This window comes from Medicago sativa, chromosome 3 (genome assembly GCF_051527215.1).
Source record: "Medicago sativa cultivar Bolivia chromosome 3, Bolivia_mono, whole genome shotgun sequence".
Classification (NCBI taxonomy): Eukaryota; Viridiplantae; Streptophyta; class Magnoliopsida; order Fabales; family Fabaceae; genus Medicago; species Medicago sativa.
Window position 1 is genome coordinate 96,350,271 of NC_140751.1, and position 21,180 is coordinate 96,371,450.

Below are 21,180 nucleotides of genomic sequence, written 5' to 3' on the forward strand. Positions count from 1 at the left end.
TTGTTAGGTTAAACCCAACGCGGTAATTAATGAAAGGAAAGTAGTGTGAAAGAGAGATAAGAATAATTGAACGATAAAATAGTTATAATTTGTTATGAGATATCTTTTCTTTTTATTTGTAACAAAATCTCATTGATGTTTTTTAGGAAGGAAAAAGGAAATTTCCTATCCAATTTTATTGGTTATGTTATTTGGGTTAATCCAATCCATATAATATAGGTTGATTCTAATTTTAGCCAATGTAAATAAGTTTGTGTTAGATTCTACACCGGGTTAAGAATGCTAGCCAATTTATCAATAAAAGACGAGTCCGTCATTCCACTCTTTTTATTGCGCTGATATGTATAGTTTTTTTTATAAGAACGTTAATGCGTGTAGATTATCAACGATATTTTATAAAAAAAAATTGCGTGTAAATTACAAACGATAGCTTATATAATTTATTGATATAGGATAAAATTATAAGTATAGATATTTGTGATTTTCTAATGTAACAAAGTCAACAAACCATAATTATCTTTTTCAATGACAACAACAATATAACAAATATAACAAAAATTCCTTGTTTGTTAATAACACTAACAATGTTCAGGCCCCTACTACCAGCTATCAAAACACTACTATCTGGAAAAAGCTTTGGGCTTTAAAGACCATTCCCAGACACAAAAACTTCCTCTGGAGAGTTCTTAATAACTCCTTACCCCTTAGGAGTGAATTAGGAAAGAGAGGTATTCAGTGTTCACCCCTCTGCCCACACTGCAATGCTAAAATTGAAGACATCAATCATGCCTTCATGACGTGTTCCTACATCACCAGAGTCTGGTTTCGGAGTCAGCTCAACATCAACATTAGCAACTCTCCTATTACCAATTTTCCTGACTGGATCTCTTATGCTATTGAACACTATGACCCAGACATCACCATTCAAATAGCAGCTCTAGCCTATCATATTTGGTTTGCTAGAAATCAAAGGGTTTTTAAGGATAAAAGAATACCTAAAGAGGACATTATTCATCGTGCTGCTACTAGTATCCGTGACTTCCATGAAGCGAATCTACCTCAAACTGGTGAAGCTACGCCAACAGCTTGCAAAGGTCCTTCCTCAAAACCCTCGCGTTTGACGACTTGGAAAAAACCAGCAGATAATCTGGTCAAGGTGAACTCAGATGCAAACCTCCAGATCGATGGTTGGTGGGGATTAGGAGCCATTGTTCGAGACAACAATGGTCTGGTGTTAGCAGCAGCTACATGGAGAACACCAGGTTTTAAGGATGTCATTACTGCAGAAGGTTTTGCTCTTTTGGTGTCCCTTAGGTTTGCGATAGAATGTGGCTTTTGTAGAATACACTGTGAAGGAGACAATGAGAAGCTGTTCAAACGGATCCAAAACACAAATGAAGAAGATAGATCGTATTTAGGATTTATTATATAGGAAATCCAACTCCTCCAATCTAGGTTCGACACTTGGCAATGTAATTTTATCCATAGAGAGGCTAATACTACAGCCCATAGTCTGGCCCGTTTAGCTCATTCAAGCCCGAATTTGGCTTGGATTGAGGAGGTGCCATCAGAAATTTCGGATGTATACTTTAAAGATCTTTTGAATTAATAAAATTCAGTCTTTTATTCAAAAAAAAATAAAATAACACTAACAATGTAATCTTCTTGTAGGAAAATTTGTTTAAGAGTATAATTAGAATAACAAAATAATCAGGCCAAAATCCACTATTCTCTTTATATATAACTAGCAGAAAGACATTCACAACTCTTTTTTTATTACGCTAATGCGTGTAAATTTTGAACGGTATTTTATATGAAATTTTGATTAAAATTATAAGTACAAATATTTGTAATTTTCAAATTGTAACAAACCCAAAAACCCATGTTTATCTTTTTCAATAACAACAATAATTTAAAAAATACCATATAATATAAATCCTTATCTTTTTTAATACCACAAACAATTTGTTTAAGGGTATAATTGGAATTATAAAAAATTTAGCATAAAATCTCTATCCCCTTCATATATAATATTGATAATATTGTTCTATTGTAGTGGAATATTTCCTATTTTAACGAGATTTAATTTTTTTAATTAAAATTTAAAATTATATTATTTTTGAAGAAAATTTAAAATTATATTATTAAATGATAAAATAGTTTAAATGAAGGGTAAAATAGGTAATGAAAAAGTCAGTTTAAACTCATTTATTTGTATATTAAGCCTATTTTCTTTATATATGGTATAGAAGATATAAAATAGATATAACAAATATAATAAAAAATTATCTTTTTCAATAACACATATAATCGGCTAGCATTCAAAAACCAATAATATAACAAATATAATAAAAATTCTTATCTTTTTCAATAAACAAAAAATATAGCATTGTTGAAAGCAATTTCGTTTAAAGGTATAACTGAAATAATGAAAAAATAAGCTAAAAAAAAATCATGTATTCTCATTTTATATTGTTATATATAGGGGTTGCTAACTTAGACCAACCTATCCCTCAAAAAGAAAAAAAAAACTTAGACCAACCTTAAAACATTAAGGTATAAGTTATCAAGTGTGCATCTTTTCATTTGAACAAAAATACTCACTTGGTACTATTCTAATAAATTTTAAGTAGAAGGGTAGTTGTAAATTTAGGGAATAGTTTTCGGAATGTTTTATTTAAAAAAAAATATTGCATCGAAATTATCCTTTATTTTAAATTTCTTTGAATAGAGGCAAGTGAATTTTTTTTTTTTTCCAAATAAAAAGTTACACACATGCTAACTTAGACCTTTGTATTATCTTGTAACCAAAAAAAGACCTTTGTAATATCTATCATGCTTGCTAATTTTGCAACTCTCAGTTACCTGTGTCAGTTAAACATGTCCGAAAAAGGATCATTTAAAAAGTGGCATTTGGGTAATTTTAGGTCATCTAGCTCTGTTTGGTAACCCAAAAAAAGAGCTTATAGCTTTTAGCTCATAGCTTATAAGCTCGTCTGACAAAAAAAGCTCTGTTTGGTAACACTTTTTTACAACGAGCTTATAGCTTATTTCAGAAGCTTATAAGCTATTTTTTAGAAGCTATTCCAAGTAGCGTTTGAGCTTATAGCTTATAGCTTTTTGTTTTTTCTTCCATTATTACCCTTGTTATTTTATCTAAATTACATTTTTACCCATTATAATTAATTATAGTATTGCTCCCTAATAAAATGCTACAATCCCTTTGTTTTTTTAAGCAACTACAATCCCTTTGTTTTCTTACGAAAAATACTACTATCCCTCCGTGACAAATATTCACTTGCCTTTCATTTTTTTTTTCCTTTATACCTTCAGTTTCTTTTTTTTTTCTTCACGGAACTAAACCATTTCATATCTGTTTCTAGTATTTCAGTTTCCTTTGCAATGGTTTCTAGTATTTCATATCTTTTTTTTTGGTTACATCTAGTATTTCATATCTGATTCCTTTATTCCATTTTTTTTTTCCTTTATACCTTCAGTTATGTTTACATTTTAATTTTAATGAAAACATCCCTTTCGTCATTTTGAACTAAGTACAATTAAATAGTTACGTTTAATTTTTTAAGGATAAACATTTGAAAATAAATAGAAAATAAAGTTTAATTTTATAATATATAAAAGATATATTAAATCCCTAAAAGAAGATATATTAAATTAATAAATTTAAATGAGTAAATTTTAAATACTTAAAAACTAATATATATAAATTTTGTTATGAATTAAGAATGTCCTTTTATGTCATTTTACATTTATCAGTTTGTTGAACTGCTAATTTTACCAAACACTTCAATTAGCTTATCACCTATAAGTCATCAGTCATCAGCTATAAGCTATCAGCTACCTTATCTGCTATCCGCTATTTTTTACCAAACAGAGCCATAAATGCATTTCTCATTTTCCCTATCATTTTATTTTCGTCTCAGATCAGTACTCCCTCCTACTCTCTTCCTCCCTCACGGTTTCCATCCGTAAGGATGGCCCGCACGATGACAAGAGGAGTCCGGTTTTAGCCCGATATGATAGGAATTTTCACCGGTCATGCTAATGAGATGTATTGATAGGTCTATAAGTGCACGGAAATATCGATTTTAGTATTAAAGATGTCGAGTTCCACATAGGCCAATGTCAAGTACCGTTATCTATTGTCACGTTGTTTATCTAAGGCCGTGCTAATTAGTTTGGTTGCAAAATTGGGAAAAATAATTTGTTTTGAATTACTTTTAATGACGAGAGATCGGAATATAATTCGCGTCGACCGTGAACACCCGTTAAATTGTTCTATTATAACAGGAAAATATTTTCGTGCGCCAAAAAGGATTAAATTAAAGAGGTCGTTCCGCTTTCGCGTGTACGACACCGAATTTTGACTTTGCAATCTATTTGACCGCTTTTGCGTACATGTTACAACTTCAAAATTCCGTGTGAAAAATAATCAATTTTTGTTGCATGAAAAGTTTTTTTCGGTAGAAATTAAATTTAAAGGTTGATTTTTTTGCTTTCGCATAGGCAGAACCGTATTTTAAACTAATAGACGCCCGCTTTCGTGTGTCCAGCTACAAGTTTAAAATACCTTTTGAAAATTATTAATTTCTAAATTAATTAAAGAGAACGCTCTCGCTATATTTTCAAATCAATTTCTGAATTTTCTAAGGTCAGATACATTTTTTGTTCCATCAAAAAGAAACCGATATCACTTTATTTCAGTTTTTACTGTAAATATTCATCGTTAAAGACTAGAATTTTCAGACTTAAAAATAATTCATGTTACAATTTCAAATCATACAACTAATCAACAAAGTATCATTGATACGACAATCATCATATTTCGGACTCTATAAAAATCTACTCACATAGTTGAAATATCGGTGACCGTTCGATCTTGATCTGATGACTATAGAAGAGGCAGATTTACTTTTTATTTTCTAATTAAAAATACCTAACTTAAGTGTTGGCCGTCCGATCTGAATTGAATGGCTACGGTTGCATGATTGCGTATTGACTGCAGTGAATCAAGGTGGCACTAATTATGGCCTCTTATTTTTTGCTTTTTAAAAAACGAAACAAATGCCGCAGTGGAGAGACAAATTTAAGAGCTGTACTACTTTGTTTTGTTATCATTTTTATTTTATTTTAACTATTCATATATGAGAACAACAAATAAAGTTGATGACAATTAAACTTGCTCATCAAGTTATTCATAAATGGTTTCTGGTGATAATAGCCCCTAAATAAGGATTCGAAACAATTCACTATTTCGATCATGCATGTGCAAATATTAATGCATGTGGTCCTTCTATACTATAATAAGGGAAGTAGATTGCTTTAAAAATATGACGCATCGTCTATTAATGTACCATATGATATGACACATTGAAAAGTAAGAAAAAAAGTGGTCCTTCTGCATAAAAGTGTTTGATATATAAAGTCTTGTTTTTAAAGCAGCAAAGAATCCCCTCTTTGTTCTATTTAGAAACAGTTCTCAAGACTGCACATTTGCATGTTACCCCGTTTACGAAATTACCCGAAAACCAGAGAACATCTTTCCCTTTCTTCTAGGTCATATACTGCCCATGCCACTGAATTTCCAGGCAACTACCTAGCACTGCCACCTTATTTCATCTCCAATTGATATGCTGTGTAACAAGGTTACTAACATTCATATTGAAGCATGAATTGTGCATAATTATGCTGAGAATATATGTATACTAGAGTAGACTAAGGGTTTATGTCTTGAAATTTTAAGTCATTTGCCATCATTGTTGTAGGAATTAAAAAGGCTTAAATGCATATTTGGTCCCTTACGTTTATTTTAGGTTTCAATTTGGTCCCATATGTTTTAAACTTTTCACGTTAGTCCAAAACGTTCAAAACGTTAGAACAAATTCGTCCCTTCTGTTAGTTCAAGGTTATAACCGGACACCTGGCAAACGGCGTGCATACGTGGCATGCACCTAAGCATCCATTTAATTAAAAAATTAATTAAAAATAGAAACTTAAAAATATAAAAAACAGTCTGGAGAGAACGAAAGGGGATAGGGTTACGTGATAGAGATAACCACACTGAAAGCTATCGGAGAAGCTTCTTCGACGGACGGAAAGTGGTGCTTCCGCGACGGCGATTGAAAGCTATTGAAGGTTCTGCGAGTTCTCAGAGGTTAATTGCGACGGCGATTTCTCAGAGGAATTCAGGTACTCAAAATCATTTTGCTGAATGAATTTTGGATCTGTAAAACTGTTCTTTGTTGAAATCATTTTGAATGGTATCACGTAACTTATATGTTAAAACTTCTTTGCTGAAACCTATACTTTACATTCTGATATGTAAAGTTTGAACCTTTTATATGTGTTAAAATGCTATCTTTTTTAGTATTTGTTTGTTTAATTGTTGTGGACCTTAAAGCTTTGAAAACTGGTACAGTATAGTGGACACAAAAGTTATGAATCAAATGTTTGTTTATTATGGGTTGATTAAATTAGTGTTTGTGGTCCCTTCATATTACATGTTGTTTATTATAGGTTGTATGTTTGTGGTCCCTTCATGTTGTTTTGTCTGATATAGGTTTGTTTGATATAGGTAATGGAAGAATATTTTGAATGTGTCTTTCATTATGGGGGATATTTTAGTAATAAGGAAAAATTGGAGTATGTGGGAACAGAATGTACTTTTGAATGCGACCCTGAAAGATGGTCTTACTGGGAGGTAATGGGAATTTTAGAAGACAAAGGTGTAAAAAAGGCTGATATCATTAACATGTGGTTTAATGACCCTGAAGAAGAGTTGGGATTTGGGCTTAAGAGATTAACTGATGATAGAGGCACATCTGAAATGAGTGAAATTGCCAAAGTACATGGAAAAGTTCATCTATATGTTGATAATGGCCCTGATTATGTTATAGGGTTTGGTAAGTTTCAGGAAGAAGTTGTAGACAATGAGGTGATTGGTGAGATGTTTGGTGAAGGGAATGATGACAATTGTACTCAGGATAGTGCTGGGGATAGGTTTGAGGACTCTGAAGAAGTAAGCGGTGGTGATGATGATGATGGATTTGGAAATGATAATGTTGCACAAGAACCACAACCCCTGGCCCTGGCAGCAGTAATACCTGGCTTTAGAGTACAAAATTCAACAAGTACTATGCTAGGAATGATAATCAAACCGAAGAGAAAGAAAGGTAGACCCAGGAAGAAGGATCTTGTTAAAAAGCCAATGCATGAGAACCTTAGTGCTGAGTCCTCTGATTACTCTTTGTATGATGGAAAAGCAATTGAAAGGAAAGTAAGACAGATTAAGGAGAATAGAGGGTTGAGTGATGATGGGTATAGTACTGAGATTTTGGAGAGTGGTGGTGACAGTTCTGAAGAGGATATTATGTCAAGGGCCAAGTTTCCTACCTTTGAAATGCCAAAAAAAATGGTTGATTATAAATGGGAAGTTGGTACTTATTTTGTGACAAAAGAAGCATTTAGAGAGGCAATGACAACATATGCTGTGCATTCAGGTAAGAACATCAAGTTTTATAAAAATGATAAGCGTAGGGTGATTGTAAAATGTCGTATGTGTGATTGGGAGGCATACTGTGGTAAGATACCAGGTGAAGACACATGGCAGTTAAGGAAGGTAAGTGATGATCATACTTGTAGTAGGGAATCCAAGATCAAGTTGCTAAATTCAAGATGGCTGAGCGGTAAATTACATTCAACTGTGAGGGAAAGTCCAGACATCTTGCTTGGTGATATACAAGATAAAACATAAAAGAAATGGAATGCAACTATAACAAAGTGCATGGCTTATAGAGCAAGAGAAAAAGCAAAAGACTTGGTAGATGGTTCATTTAGAGAGCAATATACCAGATTGTATGACTATGCTCATGAGTTATTAAGGTCAAATCCCGACTCAACTGTGCAAATTTCTACTGCTGAGTTTATACCTACTGAAGAAGATTTGCAAACACCTGGAAGGCCTCTCTGTCCCTACTTCCAAAGAATGTATATCTGCTATAAAGCTTGCAAAGAAAGTTTCCTTACATGTAGAAGGATAATTGGTTTAGATGGGTGCTTCTTAAAGGGGTATTATGGTGGACAAATATTAGCAGCCATTGGGAGAGATCCCAATGATCAAATGCTCCCAATAGCTTTTGCAGTTGTTGAGGGAGAAACAAAAGAGTCTTGGACATGGTTTCTGAAGCTGTTGATTAATGATATTGGTGGTTCAGATCAATGTCGTACTTACACATTCATAAGTGACCAACAAAAGGTGATGTTTTCTTTTCATAAGTTTAAGCTAATTAATTATTTTACTTAATTATTAAATATTTATGAACTCTTGTTATTTTTAACAGGGATTGCTACCAGCAATTGATGAACTGTTACCTGGTGTAGACCAAAGATTTTGTTTAAGGCATTTGTATAACAACTTCAGGAAGCACTTTCCTGGAAAAAATCTGAAACTGTTGATGTGGAAGGCTGCCAAGGCTTCATATCCACAAGCCTGGGAAAGGGAAATGAAGGAAATTAAGAAGGTCAATCTGGAAGCATATAAGTATCTTATGAAAATACCACCTAGACACTGGACTAGGGCATGGTTCAAACCAAATCCTCAATGTGACACACTGTTAAATAACATGTTTGAAGCCTTTAATTCTGTCATTGTTGTCCCAAGACAAAAACCAATAGTGAGTATGATGGAAGATATAAGGGTTTATCTAATGGAAAGGGTGTTGGGTAAATTTAATGTGTACTTTTAAAATGAAAAAGTTGTCAAAGATAAAAGTATGATGAAGATAAAAAATATTTATTGTGTCACATACGTTGTCTATATTTTAATGTTTGTATAATACAACTCTTCCAAACATGATAATGATCATAGAAATAGCCGCTTTTGTTTTTCATGAATTGAGTATATGCATACCGCCAAATAAAAGAGCCACAATGTGATGTTAGTCTTTCTTAAGAGCTTTGGTTTAATTTCAAAAAATTCCATTCATAAAATATATACCAAGCATGTAAAAGTGTAAATTAAATTAGCATATAATACAAGACTTTTAACCTGAAAGTCTGAAAGACTAGTGAATCACACACATATATATATCGACAATAAAAGGTACTACTATAAACATAATAGTTGCATCATCCTAATTCGAGTTTTTGTCAGGCAAGACTCCCATCCAAGCAGGTGGTAACATTCCCGTTTGTTCATGGACAGTCTTAAACAAAGGTGGCAACATCTTGTAGACACCAGCAACTTCTTTCATACCCATGGCACCTTCAGTTATTCCCCCACTATTATCACCACCATTAGTCCAAATGCTAATCTTAGGCTCAAGTCCGCGTACCGCCTCGGCATTAATCTTAGCAATCTCTTGAAACATGCCACCATTTATCATTAAGTAATCCCTTACAGCTGTGTAGTTGTTTCCAAGTGCATTCAGAAGTGCACTTAGATACACCCCTTGAGCATTCCCAAGTGTTACAATTCCCTCTGCCTCCTTTTTCTTTGCATATAGCTCTGCTTCAGCTGCTTGCGTGCGAGCATAAAATGTTGCGTCTGCTAATGCTTTCTGTGCTTCTGCCTCTGCCTTCTTCTCATACAAAATCGCTTCCGCCTCCTTTTGTTTCTTGTACAGCTCCCAGTTTGCTTCTTGTACCTATACCATCCAGAATTTCAATCACGAAAAAAGTTAATCGATATGCACAATCGCTCATATATATAATTTATTTACTAGGCCTAATAGGTATTAACTATTAATTTAGGCAGCATCAGTTAAGACTTTTCCACTTGTAATTGTATAATGCATATTATTCTATCGAGTAGCGGGGGAGCTAACTTTTGGGAAACAATCAAAAGCCAACTGTGATCTCATTATAGTATAATAAAGTCTGATCTGATTTCATTATATATGTTTATTGATTGATACCAATCACCAAGGTTGTAAAATAGTGTTGAATTCTCTATTAAGCTGTTATGGTGACAAAAACAAGAGAACAAATCAAGTAGTCCAATTATTTAAAAAAATGCAACTTTGACTACTCCATATAAAAGAATCAATAATCAATTGAATAGAGTATGAAGTATTTTAAAAAATATAGTATATTTACATTGTTATCAAAAGTTTTGTATCCTTAAAAATATTAATCTTTTATCACCCATTGTCCATTGATCATGAGTGTGACTCATTTGGTTAAACCTTAAAAGGGAGAGTTTAAAACTCGATTGAAACACATGAATAGATATGAATCTCATCACACATATGTCAACAAGTTTAATCACAGTGATTCATTTCTAATGAAAATATACCAAACTATTAATCTTGTTGCTAGCTGTAAAAAAGAATTGTATTCAAAAATTCATTTTTTGTACAAAAAAAAAAAAGAATTGCATAATATTAAAGAAATGAAGAATTGCATAATAAATGAGAAATTATATATATATTTGCATGTACTAAACTAACCTTGGTTTCATATTGAACGCTAGCTTTGCTAAGGAACTCTGCTTTAAGCTTCTCAGTTGTAGTCAATGCATTCATCCTCTCAACTTCACCTTGTAACTCAGCATCCCTTAGAGCTACGGCTTTAGCAGCCTCAACTTCGGCCACTTGAGCCGCCTTAGTCCAAGCCGCTTTCTTCTTAGCCAATTCAGAATTAGCCTCAGCCACTTCAGCTTCTCTCTGATTCTCAAAAACCTTCACTTCAGTCCTCACTTTAATTCCCTCCTTGTCGCCCTCTCCAGCCCTCTGCATCGCAATAACCTTTGTCTCTGCATCAATTTTTGCTGCATTTTGTAGTGTTTGTCCTTCCCTTAATTTCGAACCAATCTCACCTTTCATCTTAGCTTCTGATACATCAACCCTTGCTTGATTCGCTGCTTCCATTTGTGTCTTTTGGCCCAAATATGAGAAATATTCATGACCTGGCACATCAACTAACTGTTTAACATTAGCATTGTAAATCAATAAACCGAATTGGTTTAGTTCAAGTTGAACTTTCCCAAATACTTCTTGTTTAAACTCTTTTGTTCCTCTGAAAACCTCTTCCATTGTCATTGAAGCAGCGAGGACACGTGTCTCGCCTTCAATGATTCCTTGAACAAGTTCCTTAACATGATTGGAGAGTTTATCATGAGGGGAAATTAGTTTGGCGTATTTGAGAAGGCTTTCCTTATCATCCACACGAGGACCGATAGTGAAGACAGCGGGGAGAACAAAAGGAAGTTTCTCTGCGCTCATTGCTTGAACTTCAAAGGTGTAATTTACAGGTGAGAGGTCGAAGACGGAGTAGGATTGACCGGGTAGAATCCATGCTTTCTTTGCAAGCTTTATGTCTTTGATTCCGATTCCAGTTATCACAAGGTATTGTGATGCTTTTGCTACCTTGTACATGGTTGATTTTGAGTTGATTTTCAAAAATTTAGAAAAAAGAAAATAGAAAGGAAACACTTGTGAAAGAAATTACTGAAGTCGCTATGTTCTTTGCTTATGGTGTAAGGTGTATGGTATGGAAGGCTTTATAATAAAGGAAGAGAGTGCATGATAGCAAAATAATTATAATTTTATTGGATCTCATGTGAACCATTTTTTATGCACACCTCTAATTGGCTATTAAAGATTATCGATGGTTCTACTTAGTATATTTTTTGTCTTTAATCCTTGGTTTTTTCCGTTGTTTTGGAATTAATATTATTATTATTATTATTATTATTTGTTGTCTCTTCTTGACATTTTCTTCTTTTTGTTTTTTCGGAGGCATTTCCAAGATATTGCCAATTGGATTATCCGTACGGAATTGCATCAGTATGATTTTATGTGTTTATTGTTGACCGATTCGTCGCGTTTACTATGTTTTTGCGAAAATGAATGTTAATTTCGATGAAATTGTGTGGAGTTTAAGATAGTCAACTATTCATTCTTCTTCAAAAGGTTTGGCAACCGGCCAACCGTAATAATAAGCTACTTATAATGTTAGGATGACCATGAATACCTTATGGGTAGGGTACTATAGTGTCCTTCCTATGCCTGCGTTTGTAAAAAATGTTCCTACCTTGTGGGCAACAGCTTTAATGTCTATCTTCATATCTTATGGGCACCCAAGTGTCCATACCTGCATATATTACCTTTAACTATAAAAAGAAAATAAAAAAAACACCACAATTGAAATAAAACTATTATCTAAATCTTTTTAAAAAGAAAATAAAAAAAACACCACAATTGAAATAAAACTATTATCTAAATCTTTTTAAAATCAACACGTAAAATAGTACGAACTGTAGTATTTAACCAAATAAATAACATCCAAAATATTCCTAAAAAATTATAGACCGGAGGGGGCGATTACTATATGGAAATTGCTTAACGTCCCGACAGATAACATCCCGAGAGCATCCCGACATTACATGGCACAGCTGTACATGTATTGTGGTGTAACTGCTGAATGGTAAGTGGGGTCTATGTTTTTTTTTGTTAGCAAAGCCTTTTCACGTCGGGATACATTCGCGAGAAAATTCTCGCGATGTATAGCAAGGCTCTTACTATATTAAGCAATTTTTAGGTTTAGGTTTAGATTTAAGATGAAATAACTAAATTAATTAATTAATTGTACACAAAAAAATAATTAATTGTATATGCGGGGTGCGAGGTTGGGAAGTCCAGCGCCCTTGTCCGCACCCATACCCATATAAATTTGTGAGTAATTATCTGAACCCGAGCTCAAACCCATGAAAGCGGAATTTTACCCTATCCATTAAGAGTATTTTTTGCGAATATCCATTAAGTCTGGGTCCAATTGCGGATATCCATTAAGTATGAGTCCAATTGTCATCGCTAATATATAATGTCAACATCAGACTCTCTAACACAAACTTTTCAATCTACTTGTTTTTTATTGATTAAAATTTAAATGCATCCCACCAAATAAGTGAGATCAATATAAATTTAGTAGGACCGTATGATTTTTGACGAATTAAATGTGTGTTAAATAATGTGTTTGGAAAAAATATTTATGAATTACTTAATATAACTAGACAAAATTAATTTGGTAATTTCCTCTAAAAAAAATTAATTTGGTAATCGTCGTTTTTTCACGAACTTATATCTTATTTTCATTTGACGATAAATTTTTTTAATAAGGCACTTCAATATTTTATTTTTTAACACACATTTAATCCATAAAACTGTTAATTTTACAAACCATTATAAATTTTATCGTTTAACTCATGTATCCCAAGCTAGTTTATCACCTATATATTGTTTCTTACCAAACAAAGTTATAGTCTATCTTCTTTGCAATGATTGCGACATTTGAAAGAAAATTGTCGCAAAAAAGTGTTACTTTCGATTTTCAATGTAGTATTATTTAATTTTTTATAAGAAAGAAAATTGTCGCAAAAAAGTGTTACTTTCGATTTTCAATGTAGTATTATTTAATTTTTTATAATCTTGTATAGTTTTTTTTTTTTTTGAAATATATTATTGTATAGTTTATTTAAAATCATCATTCTTTTTCTTTAATTTATTAGTTTTTTATTTCATTTGAGTGAAATTGTCAAAAGCAATCGTTATTGTAGGACAAACTAAGTATTGCTTTTTAAAAAATAAATCAATGATGCAGAGATAAACTTAAGACTATTTTAATTTTTTATTATCAACTTTCTTTTAAAATATTCATATATTTTTTATCACAACAAAAAATGAAAGTTAATGACCATGAACTTGTTGATGTTGCGGTTAGGTTACTCTGAAACATACGGGTAAAAAAAAGTTTATTCATGAACGGTTCCTTGTGAGGTACCCACGATAAAGAAAGATTTTGAACAATTCACTTACTTTTTACCATGCTTGTGCAAATAATAATGTCTTTTCAAGCTTGGCAATACAAAGGTGGCCCTTCAACAATATGAGGGAATTGTGAAAGTATTTGTGAAAGGTTTTTTTTTAAATGCTAACAAGTCTCTCCTTGACACTCTTTAAAGACCTTAAATAGTAAGTTCTTATAAAAATTTGCGTATTTAGTAAATTGAAAATTGAATTGTTTGACTTTTTTAAATAATAATTTATTAATTTGGAATTCTTAAAGAATGTTTGTGGCATTCGTTAGCGAGATTTGTTTTTTAGGCAATGTCTACTGCAATTTTGACTTTTAAAAGCATTTTTAAGTGCTATAAAAGAATCCTTAATTATGGTGCTCAATCTAATATAAATGCTGCAATTTTATCAGGTTGTAGAGAATTGGAAGAAATTCGATGGTGGCCTCCGGATTTTGGCTGGATTCAGATGAATACAGACGATGCTTCTAAAGGTGGTTTAAATGCAGGTTGTGGAGTGGTGCTCAGAGGTGATAACGGAGAATGGATTTGTGGGTTTTCGAAAGGGTTGGGCTCTTGTGGTGTTTATGTGGCAGAGTTGTGGGGTGTGTTTGAAGGATTGAAGTTGGCTCATTCTCGTGGTTACTGTAAAGTGGAGCTTCACATAGACTCTTCGAGTGTGGTCTCTTCCATATCCTCTGATCAAGGTGGCTTAGTAGTTGATCAGACACTACTTCATAATATTCGACGTTTGATCGACTGAGATTGGGAAGTTCAAGTTCGTCACTCCTTTAGAGAAGCCAACGCCTGTGCAAATGTGATGGCGAATATGGCACGTGAAAGTGATTTTTCTTTGATTTTGTATGAGCAATGTCCCGCTTAGATTAGATCTCTTTATTTAGCAGACTTTGTAAGCATTTCAACTCCGCGTTTTGTGAAGCGGTAGTTGCTTTCTTTCGGGCTTCGGCCCTCTTGTTGTCCAAAAAAAATTCCGCTATTATAGGTATCCCACCTATAACCTATAATAGTGTTTTTAAAAGCTATTAAAAGCCTCTCTTTAGTATCCTAATTTGATGCGACTTAAAAATATTTTTCGAGCAGGATTTAATAGCGCCTGACAAAAAAAGCACTATTATAATTGGGTGATGCAATTTTGGGGAGACAATGTGTGTGATACATGAAGCATATAGATCACAATTGTGAAGTGTTGAGTAGTGGTCTTTGATCTTTTGAATGAAAGAAAAACAAAAGGAGTGCAATATGGCTCAATGAGTATCAAAGTACTTCGAAAACAATATAGTTAATTTCATTAATTCAATGTGAAATTATTACATAATAGTGGATTAGTGGTCAAGTAAACTCACAAACCCCTTTTACAACCATTGACTCAATTTTATAATCGCAATGATCAATATTAAATAAAGAGTGATGCTATACAGTGTGAAAGAAAACATAGCAAAAGCTTCCCAAACCAAAACTAACCAATCACAGTTTGATGTTTGGCGGAATACAAGGAGGTGCTTGCTGAAAAACGGAAATTAAGAAATAAACCTCCAATCAATACTAACCAGATATTGTCGTCGTCTATTCGCTTGATATTCTCTCGCGAGAAAAAACATTTCCCTAAAATAAATGATGATCAAAATACAAACAAATGATATTCATCTCACCCTTGTCATCAAAAACATGAAAATGAACTTCATTCAATACATTATAATCAAAGTAACATTTATGGGTTCTGGATTGAGAAAGATTTTTCTGTCAATACTTATCATCCCCTCCACACCAAGAAGAAAAAATCAGGTGTGATGAGCCACATTGCATTTATCTGCCTTCTACCACTAATAGGGTTAATACCTTCTATTACGATTTCCATCATCGTTACGACTACCTCCTACACGCCCTAGCCGACCACCTGGACCATTTTCCCTTGCCATTTCTGCAGGGTCGGAGAGCTGGAACCTAAACACCAGGGGTAAAAATTGACATTGAAAGAGACAAAATAGTGATGGAAATGAGCCGTAGGTTAAACACTTGCAGGTTCTCAATAAGATCTATACCTACGGCCAAATTAGTGGGTATAGGAAATTAAAAAGGAAGGAGAAATTTTTGGGATATACCCACGGATTTTTAACCTTTACCTGCGGACTTTTAGCTGTCATTATAGGTCAATTTTCTTGTAGTGTGAGTGTGAATAATTATTGAGGTGCATTCTCCATGTCTAATACTCCTCCTGCACATGGTAATTTGTAGGAAAACGTGAGCTGTACATAGAGTCCAATAAATATGGTGAGGTACTGCCAATAAGATTTCTTTTTCATGTTTACCTCTTTTCTTCCAAATTCAAATTAAAAACAAATAAGATAAGAGAAGAAGAAAAAATGAAACTCAACACTATTAACAATTACCTCCATTTACTGCTTCAAGTTAGCTAATTGGTACCAAGTTTTGTCTCGTCTATAAGCAATAAATTGGCCCCTTAGCTCAGTCCTGAATTTCACAAATAAAAATATTACTTCCATTTTAACAATAATAAGTTTGCAATAAGAAAAAGAAATTGAGCAGAACATTGACAAATATAAATTAAGAAACACCTATACGAGTAGAAGTAATAGAACATCATTTCTATTTTTATAATATCTATTAGGGATGTGCATGGTTAGTTGTAACACTTCCTGAAAAACATCCCAAATGATAAATCCCAACTTGTTCTCAAGTAAATAAAATTTCCTACCAATATAACAGAGTTAATAAAATTTGTTCACATTTCAAAATATAGTGATTCAAACAATGCAAATTTAGAGGTTTTTTTTTAAGAGGAGTAAAGTTCAATGTAATTTGTACCATTTTTTTGCTGGATGTTCCTGTTTGCCTTTGGTGGGTGCCTAATTACTTTCTAGCCTGCTTTTGTTTCGGTCCTGCATACATCTGTGTATTTAGTCATGGGAGTTACCCTGGAATTTCTGTCTCTGTCCAGGTACATTTTGTGCTTGGATTGGTTATTAGTCAGCACTACTCTCAATTAAGTACATAAAGAGAAAGTGAAAAAGTTATTGATTAAGGATTTGTTACATATAACTTATTAAATAAATTTTAGTTGATTAAAAAAACAAAGATCTGCAATATTTAACAGCAAAGAGCGTTTGCTGAAGATTTTTCCTATTTCAAAACATGGTATATATGAAATAGAAGTAAGAACTCTAATAGTTTTGTTTTAAACACCAAAAATACATTCAAAAAATACCATGCATGTAAAAAAGAAAATTAAATTGTCATATAACATAAGAGCAATGCTATATCTCTAGAAAAATAACATCAAGAATTCTTCAAGAATAAAGAATAGCCAATCACAATGCACTATTTGCCACAATTCAAGGAGGTGTGGCTGAAAAATAGGAAGTGGACAAATAAATCATCCAATTAAAATTTTCCAACTATTTCTTGAAAAATTCTTGAAGCTATTTTTCTTAAGTAGCATTTTCCATAACATAATAGTTTGAACCTAAAACTAATAAAAGACTGGTAAATCAAACACACAATAAAAGGTACTGCTGATATAAACCTAATACTTGCATCATCCTAATTAAGGGCTTTTCTCAGATAAGGCTCCCATCCAAGCAGGAGGCAACATGCCCGTTTGCTCATGGACAGTCTTAAACAAAGGTGGCAGCATCTTGTAGACACCAGCAACTTCTTTCATACCCATGGCACCTTCAGTTTTTTCACCACCACTATCACCACCATTAGTCCAAATACTAATCTTAGGCTCAAGTCCGCGTACTGCCTCGGCATTAATCTTAGCAATCTCTTGAAACATGCCACCATTTATCATCAAGTAATCCCTTACAGCAGTGTAGTTGTTTCCAAGTACATTGAGAAGTGTACTTACATACGCTCCTTGAGCATTCCCAAGTGTCACAATCCCCTCTGCCTCTTTTTTCTTTGCATATAGCTCTGCTTCAGCTGCTTGTTTGCGAGCGTAAAATGTTGCATCTGCCAATGCTTTCTGTGCTTCTGCCTCTGCCTTCTTCTCATACAGAATTGCTTCAGCCTCTTTCTGTTTCTTGTACAGCTCCCAGTTTGCTTCTTGTACCTACACCATCCAAAGTTTCAATCACCAAAAAAGTGATTCAGTAGTACATAGTTATATTACAGCCAACACTAAATATTGAAAACATTCATCCAATATTAAAGTATAATAAAGTCTGATCTCATTATAATATAATAGAGTTAGATCTCATTATATATGTTTATTGATACTTATCACCAAGGCTGTAAAATACTGTTAAATTCTCTATAAAGCTTTAATGGTGAAAAAAAACAGGAGAACTAATCAAACAATCCAATTGTTTAAAAAATGAAACTTGACTTCTCCATATAACAGAATCAATAATCAATTGAATAAACTATACTAAAAAATAGAATATCTTTACATTAGTTATCAAAAGTTGTGTATCCTTTAATTGGTCTTTAAAATATTAAAATATCCTATCATTAATCTTCTACACCTATTGTCCATTGATCAAGAGTGTGACTCATTTGGTTAAAAATTAAAAGGGACAAAGAGTTTAAAGCTCGATCTAAACACATGAATAGATAATAGTATCATCGCATATATGCCAACAACTTTAATCACAGTGATTTAATTTCCTATCAAAACATATCAAATTGTTAATCTTGTTCCTAGCTAGTAAAATAGAATTGCATAACAATAAATAATGAAGAAATTAATATATATTTGCATATTAATCTAACCTTAGTTTCATATTGAACACTGGCTTTGCTAAGGAACTCAGCTTTAAGCTTCTCAGTAGTAGTCAAAGCATTCATCCTCTCAACTTCACCTTGTAACTCAGCATCCCTTAGAGCCACGGCCTTCTTCGCCTCTACTTCAGCCACCTGAGCCGCCTTAGTCCAAGCTGCCTTCTTCTTAGCCAACTCAGAATTAGCCTCCGCCACTTCAGCCTCTCTCTGATTCTCAAAAACCTTCACTTCAGTCCTCACTTTAATTCCCTCTTTGTCACCCTCTCCAGTTCTCTGCAGCGAAATAACTTTTGTCTCTGCATCAATTTTCGCTGCATTCTGCAGCGTTTTTCCTTGCCTCAATTTCGAACCAATTTCACCTTTCATCTTAGCTTCTGCCACGTCAACCCTAGCTTGATTCGCTGCTTCCATCTGCGTCTTTTGTCCCAAATATGAGAAATACTCATGACCAGGCACATCCACCAGTTGCTTAACATTCGCATTGTAAATCAATAATCCAAATTGATTCAACTCAAGTTGAACTTTATCGAATACTTCTTGTTTAAACTGTTTTGTTCCTCTGAAAACCTCCTCCATCGTCATGGAAGCAGCAAGTACACGTGTCTCCCCTTCGATGATTCCTTGAACAAGTTCATTAACATGATTGGAGTGTCTATCATGCGGTGAAATAAGTTTGGCGTATTTGAGAAGGCTTTCCTGATCGTCAACACGAGGACCAATTGTGAAGACAGCGGGGAGAACAAAAGGAAGTTTCTCGGCACTCATAGCTTGAACTTCGAAGGTGTAGTTTACCGGTGAGAGGTCCAAGACGGAGCAGGATTGACCGGGAATAATCCATGCTTTCTTTGCGAGTTTTATGTCTTTGATTAGAATACCTGTTATCACAAGGTATTCTGATGCCTTTGCTACACGATAAAGTCCCATTGTTGATGATTTTGGATTTCGAAAACCTAGACAAAGAAAATTGAAACTAAAGAGGTGTGAAAATCGATTACTGATGAAGTGACTGTGTTTGTAAGAATATTGAAACAGGACGATATATTGTGAAAAAAATCAAGTACTGATGTAACAATATAGAATTTGTTAGGTGAAACGTGACGCCATCAAAAGAAGTAACGCCGTAAAGGAAAGTAAGAGTGAGTGAACAGAATAATTCCAAGTTAGTTATAATTTTATCGGATCTCATTCGAGTTATTTTAGGACGTATAAGGAAAAAATCCTATCCAATATCTCTTCTCTTTTTTTTTTTTTTTTTTGACGGATCCTATCCAATAGTATTGGTTATATTAATTTTTTTACAATATTTCTTTGAGAGTGAATTTTTTTACAATATTGGTTATATTATTATGGCCATTGAAAAATGGGTTGACGGCTTGACAAAAAAAATTGATGGTCAAATATATATTTTTTATCTTTAATCCACTCATTTTTAGAAAAAATAATATGTTAATTGATAGTTAGGCCAAGAGACAAATGAAACTAATTTGATTACAAGTTTTTTTTAGCTAACGTTTATTTTTAACTTCTTTCGAACAATTCGTGAACTCATTATAAACACTTGAGACTAATTATTTGATTGTTAGCCAAAATATTATACCAACTAGAAATAGACCTTTTTGTAAAATTAAAATAGGACTTGAGTTTTTCTGTTTTGAGAATAGGAATAGAAGTTAAGCTGGATCACTTGGATAATCATCTTGTTTCATATTAAACCCAATTTCAATCATTCTTGACGAAAAAATTAAATTAAAAAAAATGTTTTGATTAGAATTTGAATGATTTTCAAGGTTTCCAAGGGAAAATAGAGATTTTAAAATAGACCAAGGAGTGTGAAGTAAACAAAATTAATCCAAATAATTTTTTTTGCAACTCATACATATATAGGCCTTGCTTGGATAAACAAACTTACTCATACAACAACATGTCACAGAAAATTCCTATTATAAAGCTCCATTGAAGATCAGGAATTCTTACTCATACAACAACACGTCTAGTTGGGACTGTTGCTGCTCCATACAGGCCTCCAACGTTGAACGGTCAACAATGAACCAAGATCCTTCAAGAACATGATTGTAATCTTTATCACTGGTAAAATGACCCATATAATGATTTATTGGAAGGTACACCACTCTCATCTCTACCTCCTTAGCCCAAAAATTGCATACCTTCGCTTCCATGAACCGACTTCACACCCTTTCCCCAGTACATGTAGCATTAAAGTGTGCTTCCACGAGACACACCACAATTTTAACTCGTCCTTGGTTAGTTTGATATTAAGCTAGTCTCTTGCTTGTGTGCTTGAGCAATTTGAAGTCTCTTGCTAAGTTTATCAGTGAGCAATTGTAATCAGATATTACATTATAGTGAACTCTCCTTGGAAGTGCAAGGGGAACATGACTACTTCCGGTTTGTGGAAGGAACTGTATAATTGCTTTGTGTCTTTCTTCCTTCTCTCTCTCTGTTTTTATCCACTGCATATTAGTTCTGAACTTCACTTCAGAAGCAGTTCTCACTTGCTTCTGATCAGTGTTTTCAGCTTATGAGAAAACGAAGAAAAAGCTAACACAATTCAAGCCCCCCCCCCCCCCCCTTCTTGTGTTTTTCTC

The 21,180-nt window shown here is 33.4% G+C and overlaps 5 protein-coding genes across 6 annotated transcripts; 3 read left to right on the top strand and 2 right to left on the bottom strand.

Moving 5' to 3' along the window:
- Positions 1-793: 793 nt before the first annotated feature.
- LOC146942427 (uncharacterized) lies at positions 794-1,432 on the top strand. The gene has a single exon (XM_085750032.1). It carries the CDS (start codon positions 794-796, stop codon positions 1,430-1,432), a length of 639 nt encoding a protein of 212 aa, XP_085606158.1.
- A 4,646-nt stretch (positions 1,433-6,078) lies between these two features.
- Positions 6,079-8,904, top strand: LOC146942428 (uncharacterized). 2 transcript variants are annotated; one of them, XM_085756397.1, is made up of 3 exons: positions 6,079-6,207; positions 6,593-8,272; positions 8,358-8,904. In XM_085756397.1, exon 2 carries the CDS (start codon positions 6,596-6,598, stop codon positions 7,769-7,771), a length of 1,176 nt encoding a protein of 391 aa, XP_085612523.1. In that variant the 5' UTR covers positions 6,079-6,207; positions 6,593-6,595; the 3' UTR covers positions 7,772-8,272; positions 8,358-8,904. The 2 variants fall into 2 exon arrangements, with proteins under 2 accessions (XP_085612523.1, XP_085612524.1); XM_085756398.1 differs by lacking the exon at positions 6,079-6,207 and having other exon boundaries at positions 6,551-8,272.
- Positions 7,802-8,762, top strand: LOC146942429 (uncharacterized). The gene is made up of 2 exons (XM_085750033.1): positions 7,802-8,272; positions 8,358-8,762. Exons 1-2 carry the CDS (start codon positions 7,802-7,804, stop codon positions 8,760-8,762), a joined length of 876 nt encoding a protein of 291 aa, XP_085606159.1.
- Positions 8,905-9,008: 104 nt separating the features above from the next.
- On the bottom strand, positions 9,009-11,491 carry LOC146942430 (flotillin-like protein 4). Its single transcript, XM_085756396.1, has 2 exons — positions 10,467-11,491; positions 9,009-9,662 (listed from the first exon to the last, which is right to left on the bottom strand). Exons 1-2 carry the CDS (start codon positions 11,391-11,393, stop codon positions 9,150-9,152), a joined length of 1,440 nt encoding a protein of 479 aa, XP_085612522.1. The 5' UTR covers positions 11,394-11,491; the 3' UTR covers positions 9,009-9,149.
- A 5,498-nt stretch (positions 11,492-16,989) lies between these two features.
- Positions 16,990-19,712, bottom strand: LOC146942431 (flotillin-like protein 2). The gene is made up of 2 exons (XM_085756395.1): positions 18,566-19,712; positions 16,990-17,903 (listed from the first exon to the last, which is right to left on the bottom strand). Exons 1-2 carry the CDS (start codon positions 19,496-19,498, stop codon positions 17,394-17,396), a joined length of 1,443 nt encoding a protein of 480 aa, XP_085612521.1. The 5' UTR covers positions 19,499-19,712; the 3' UTR covers positions 16,990-17,393.
- Positions 19,713-21,180: the final 1,468 nt, after the last annotated feature.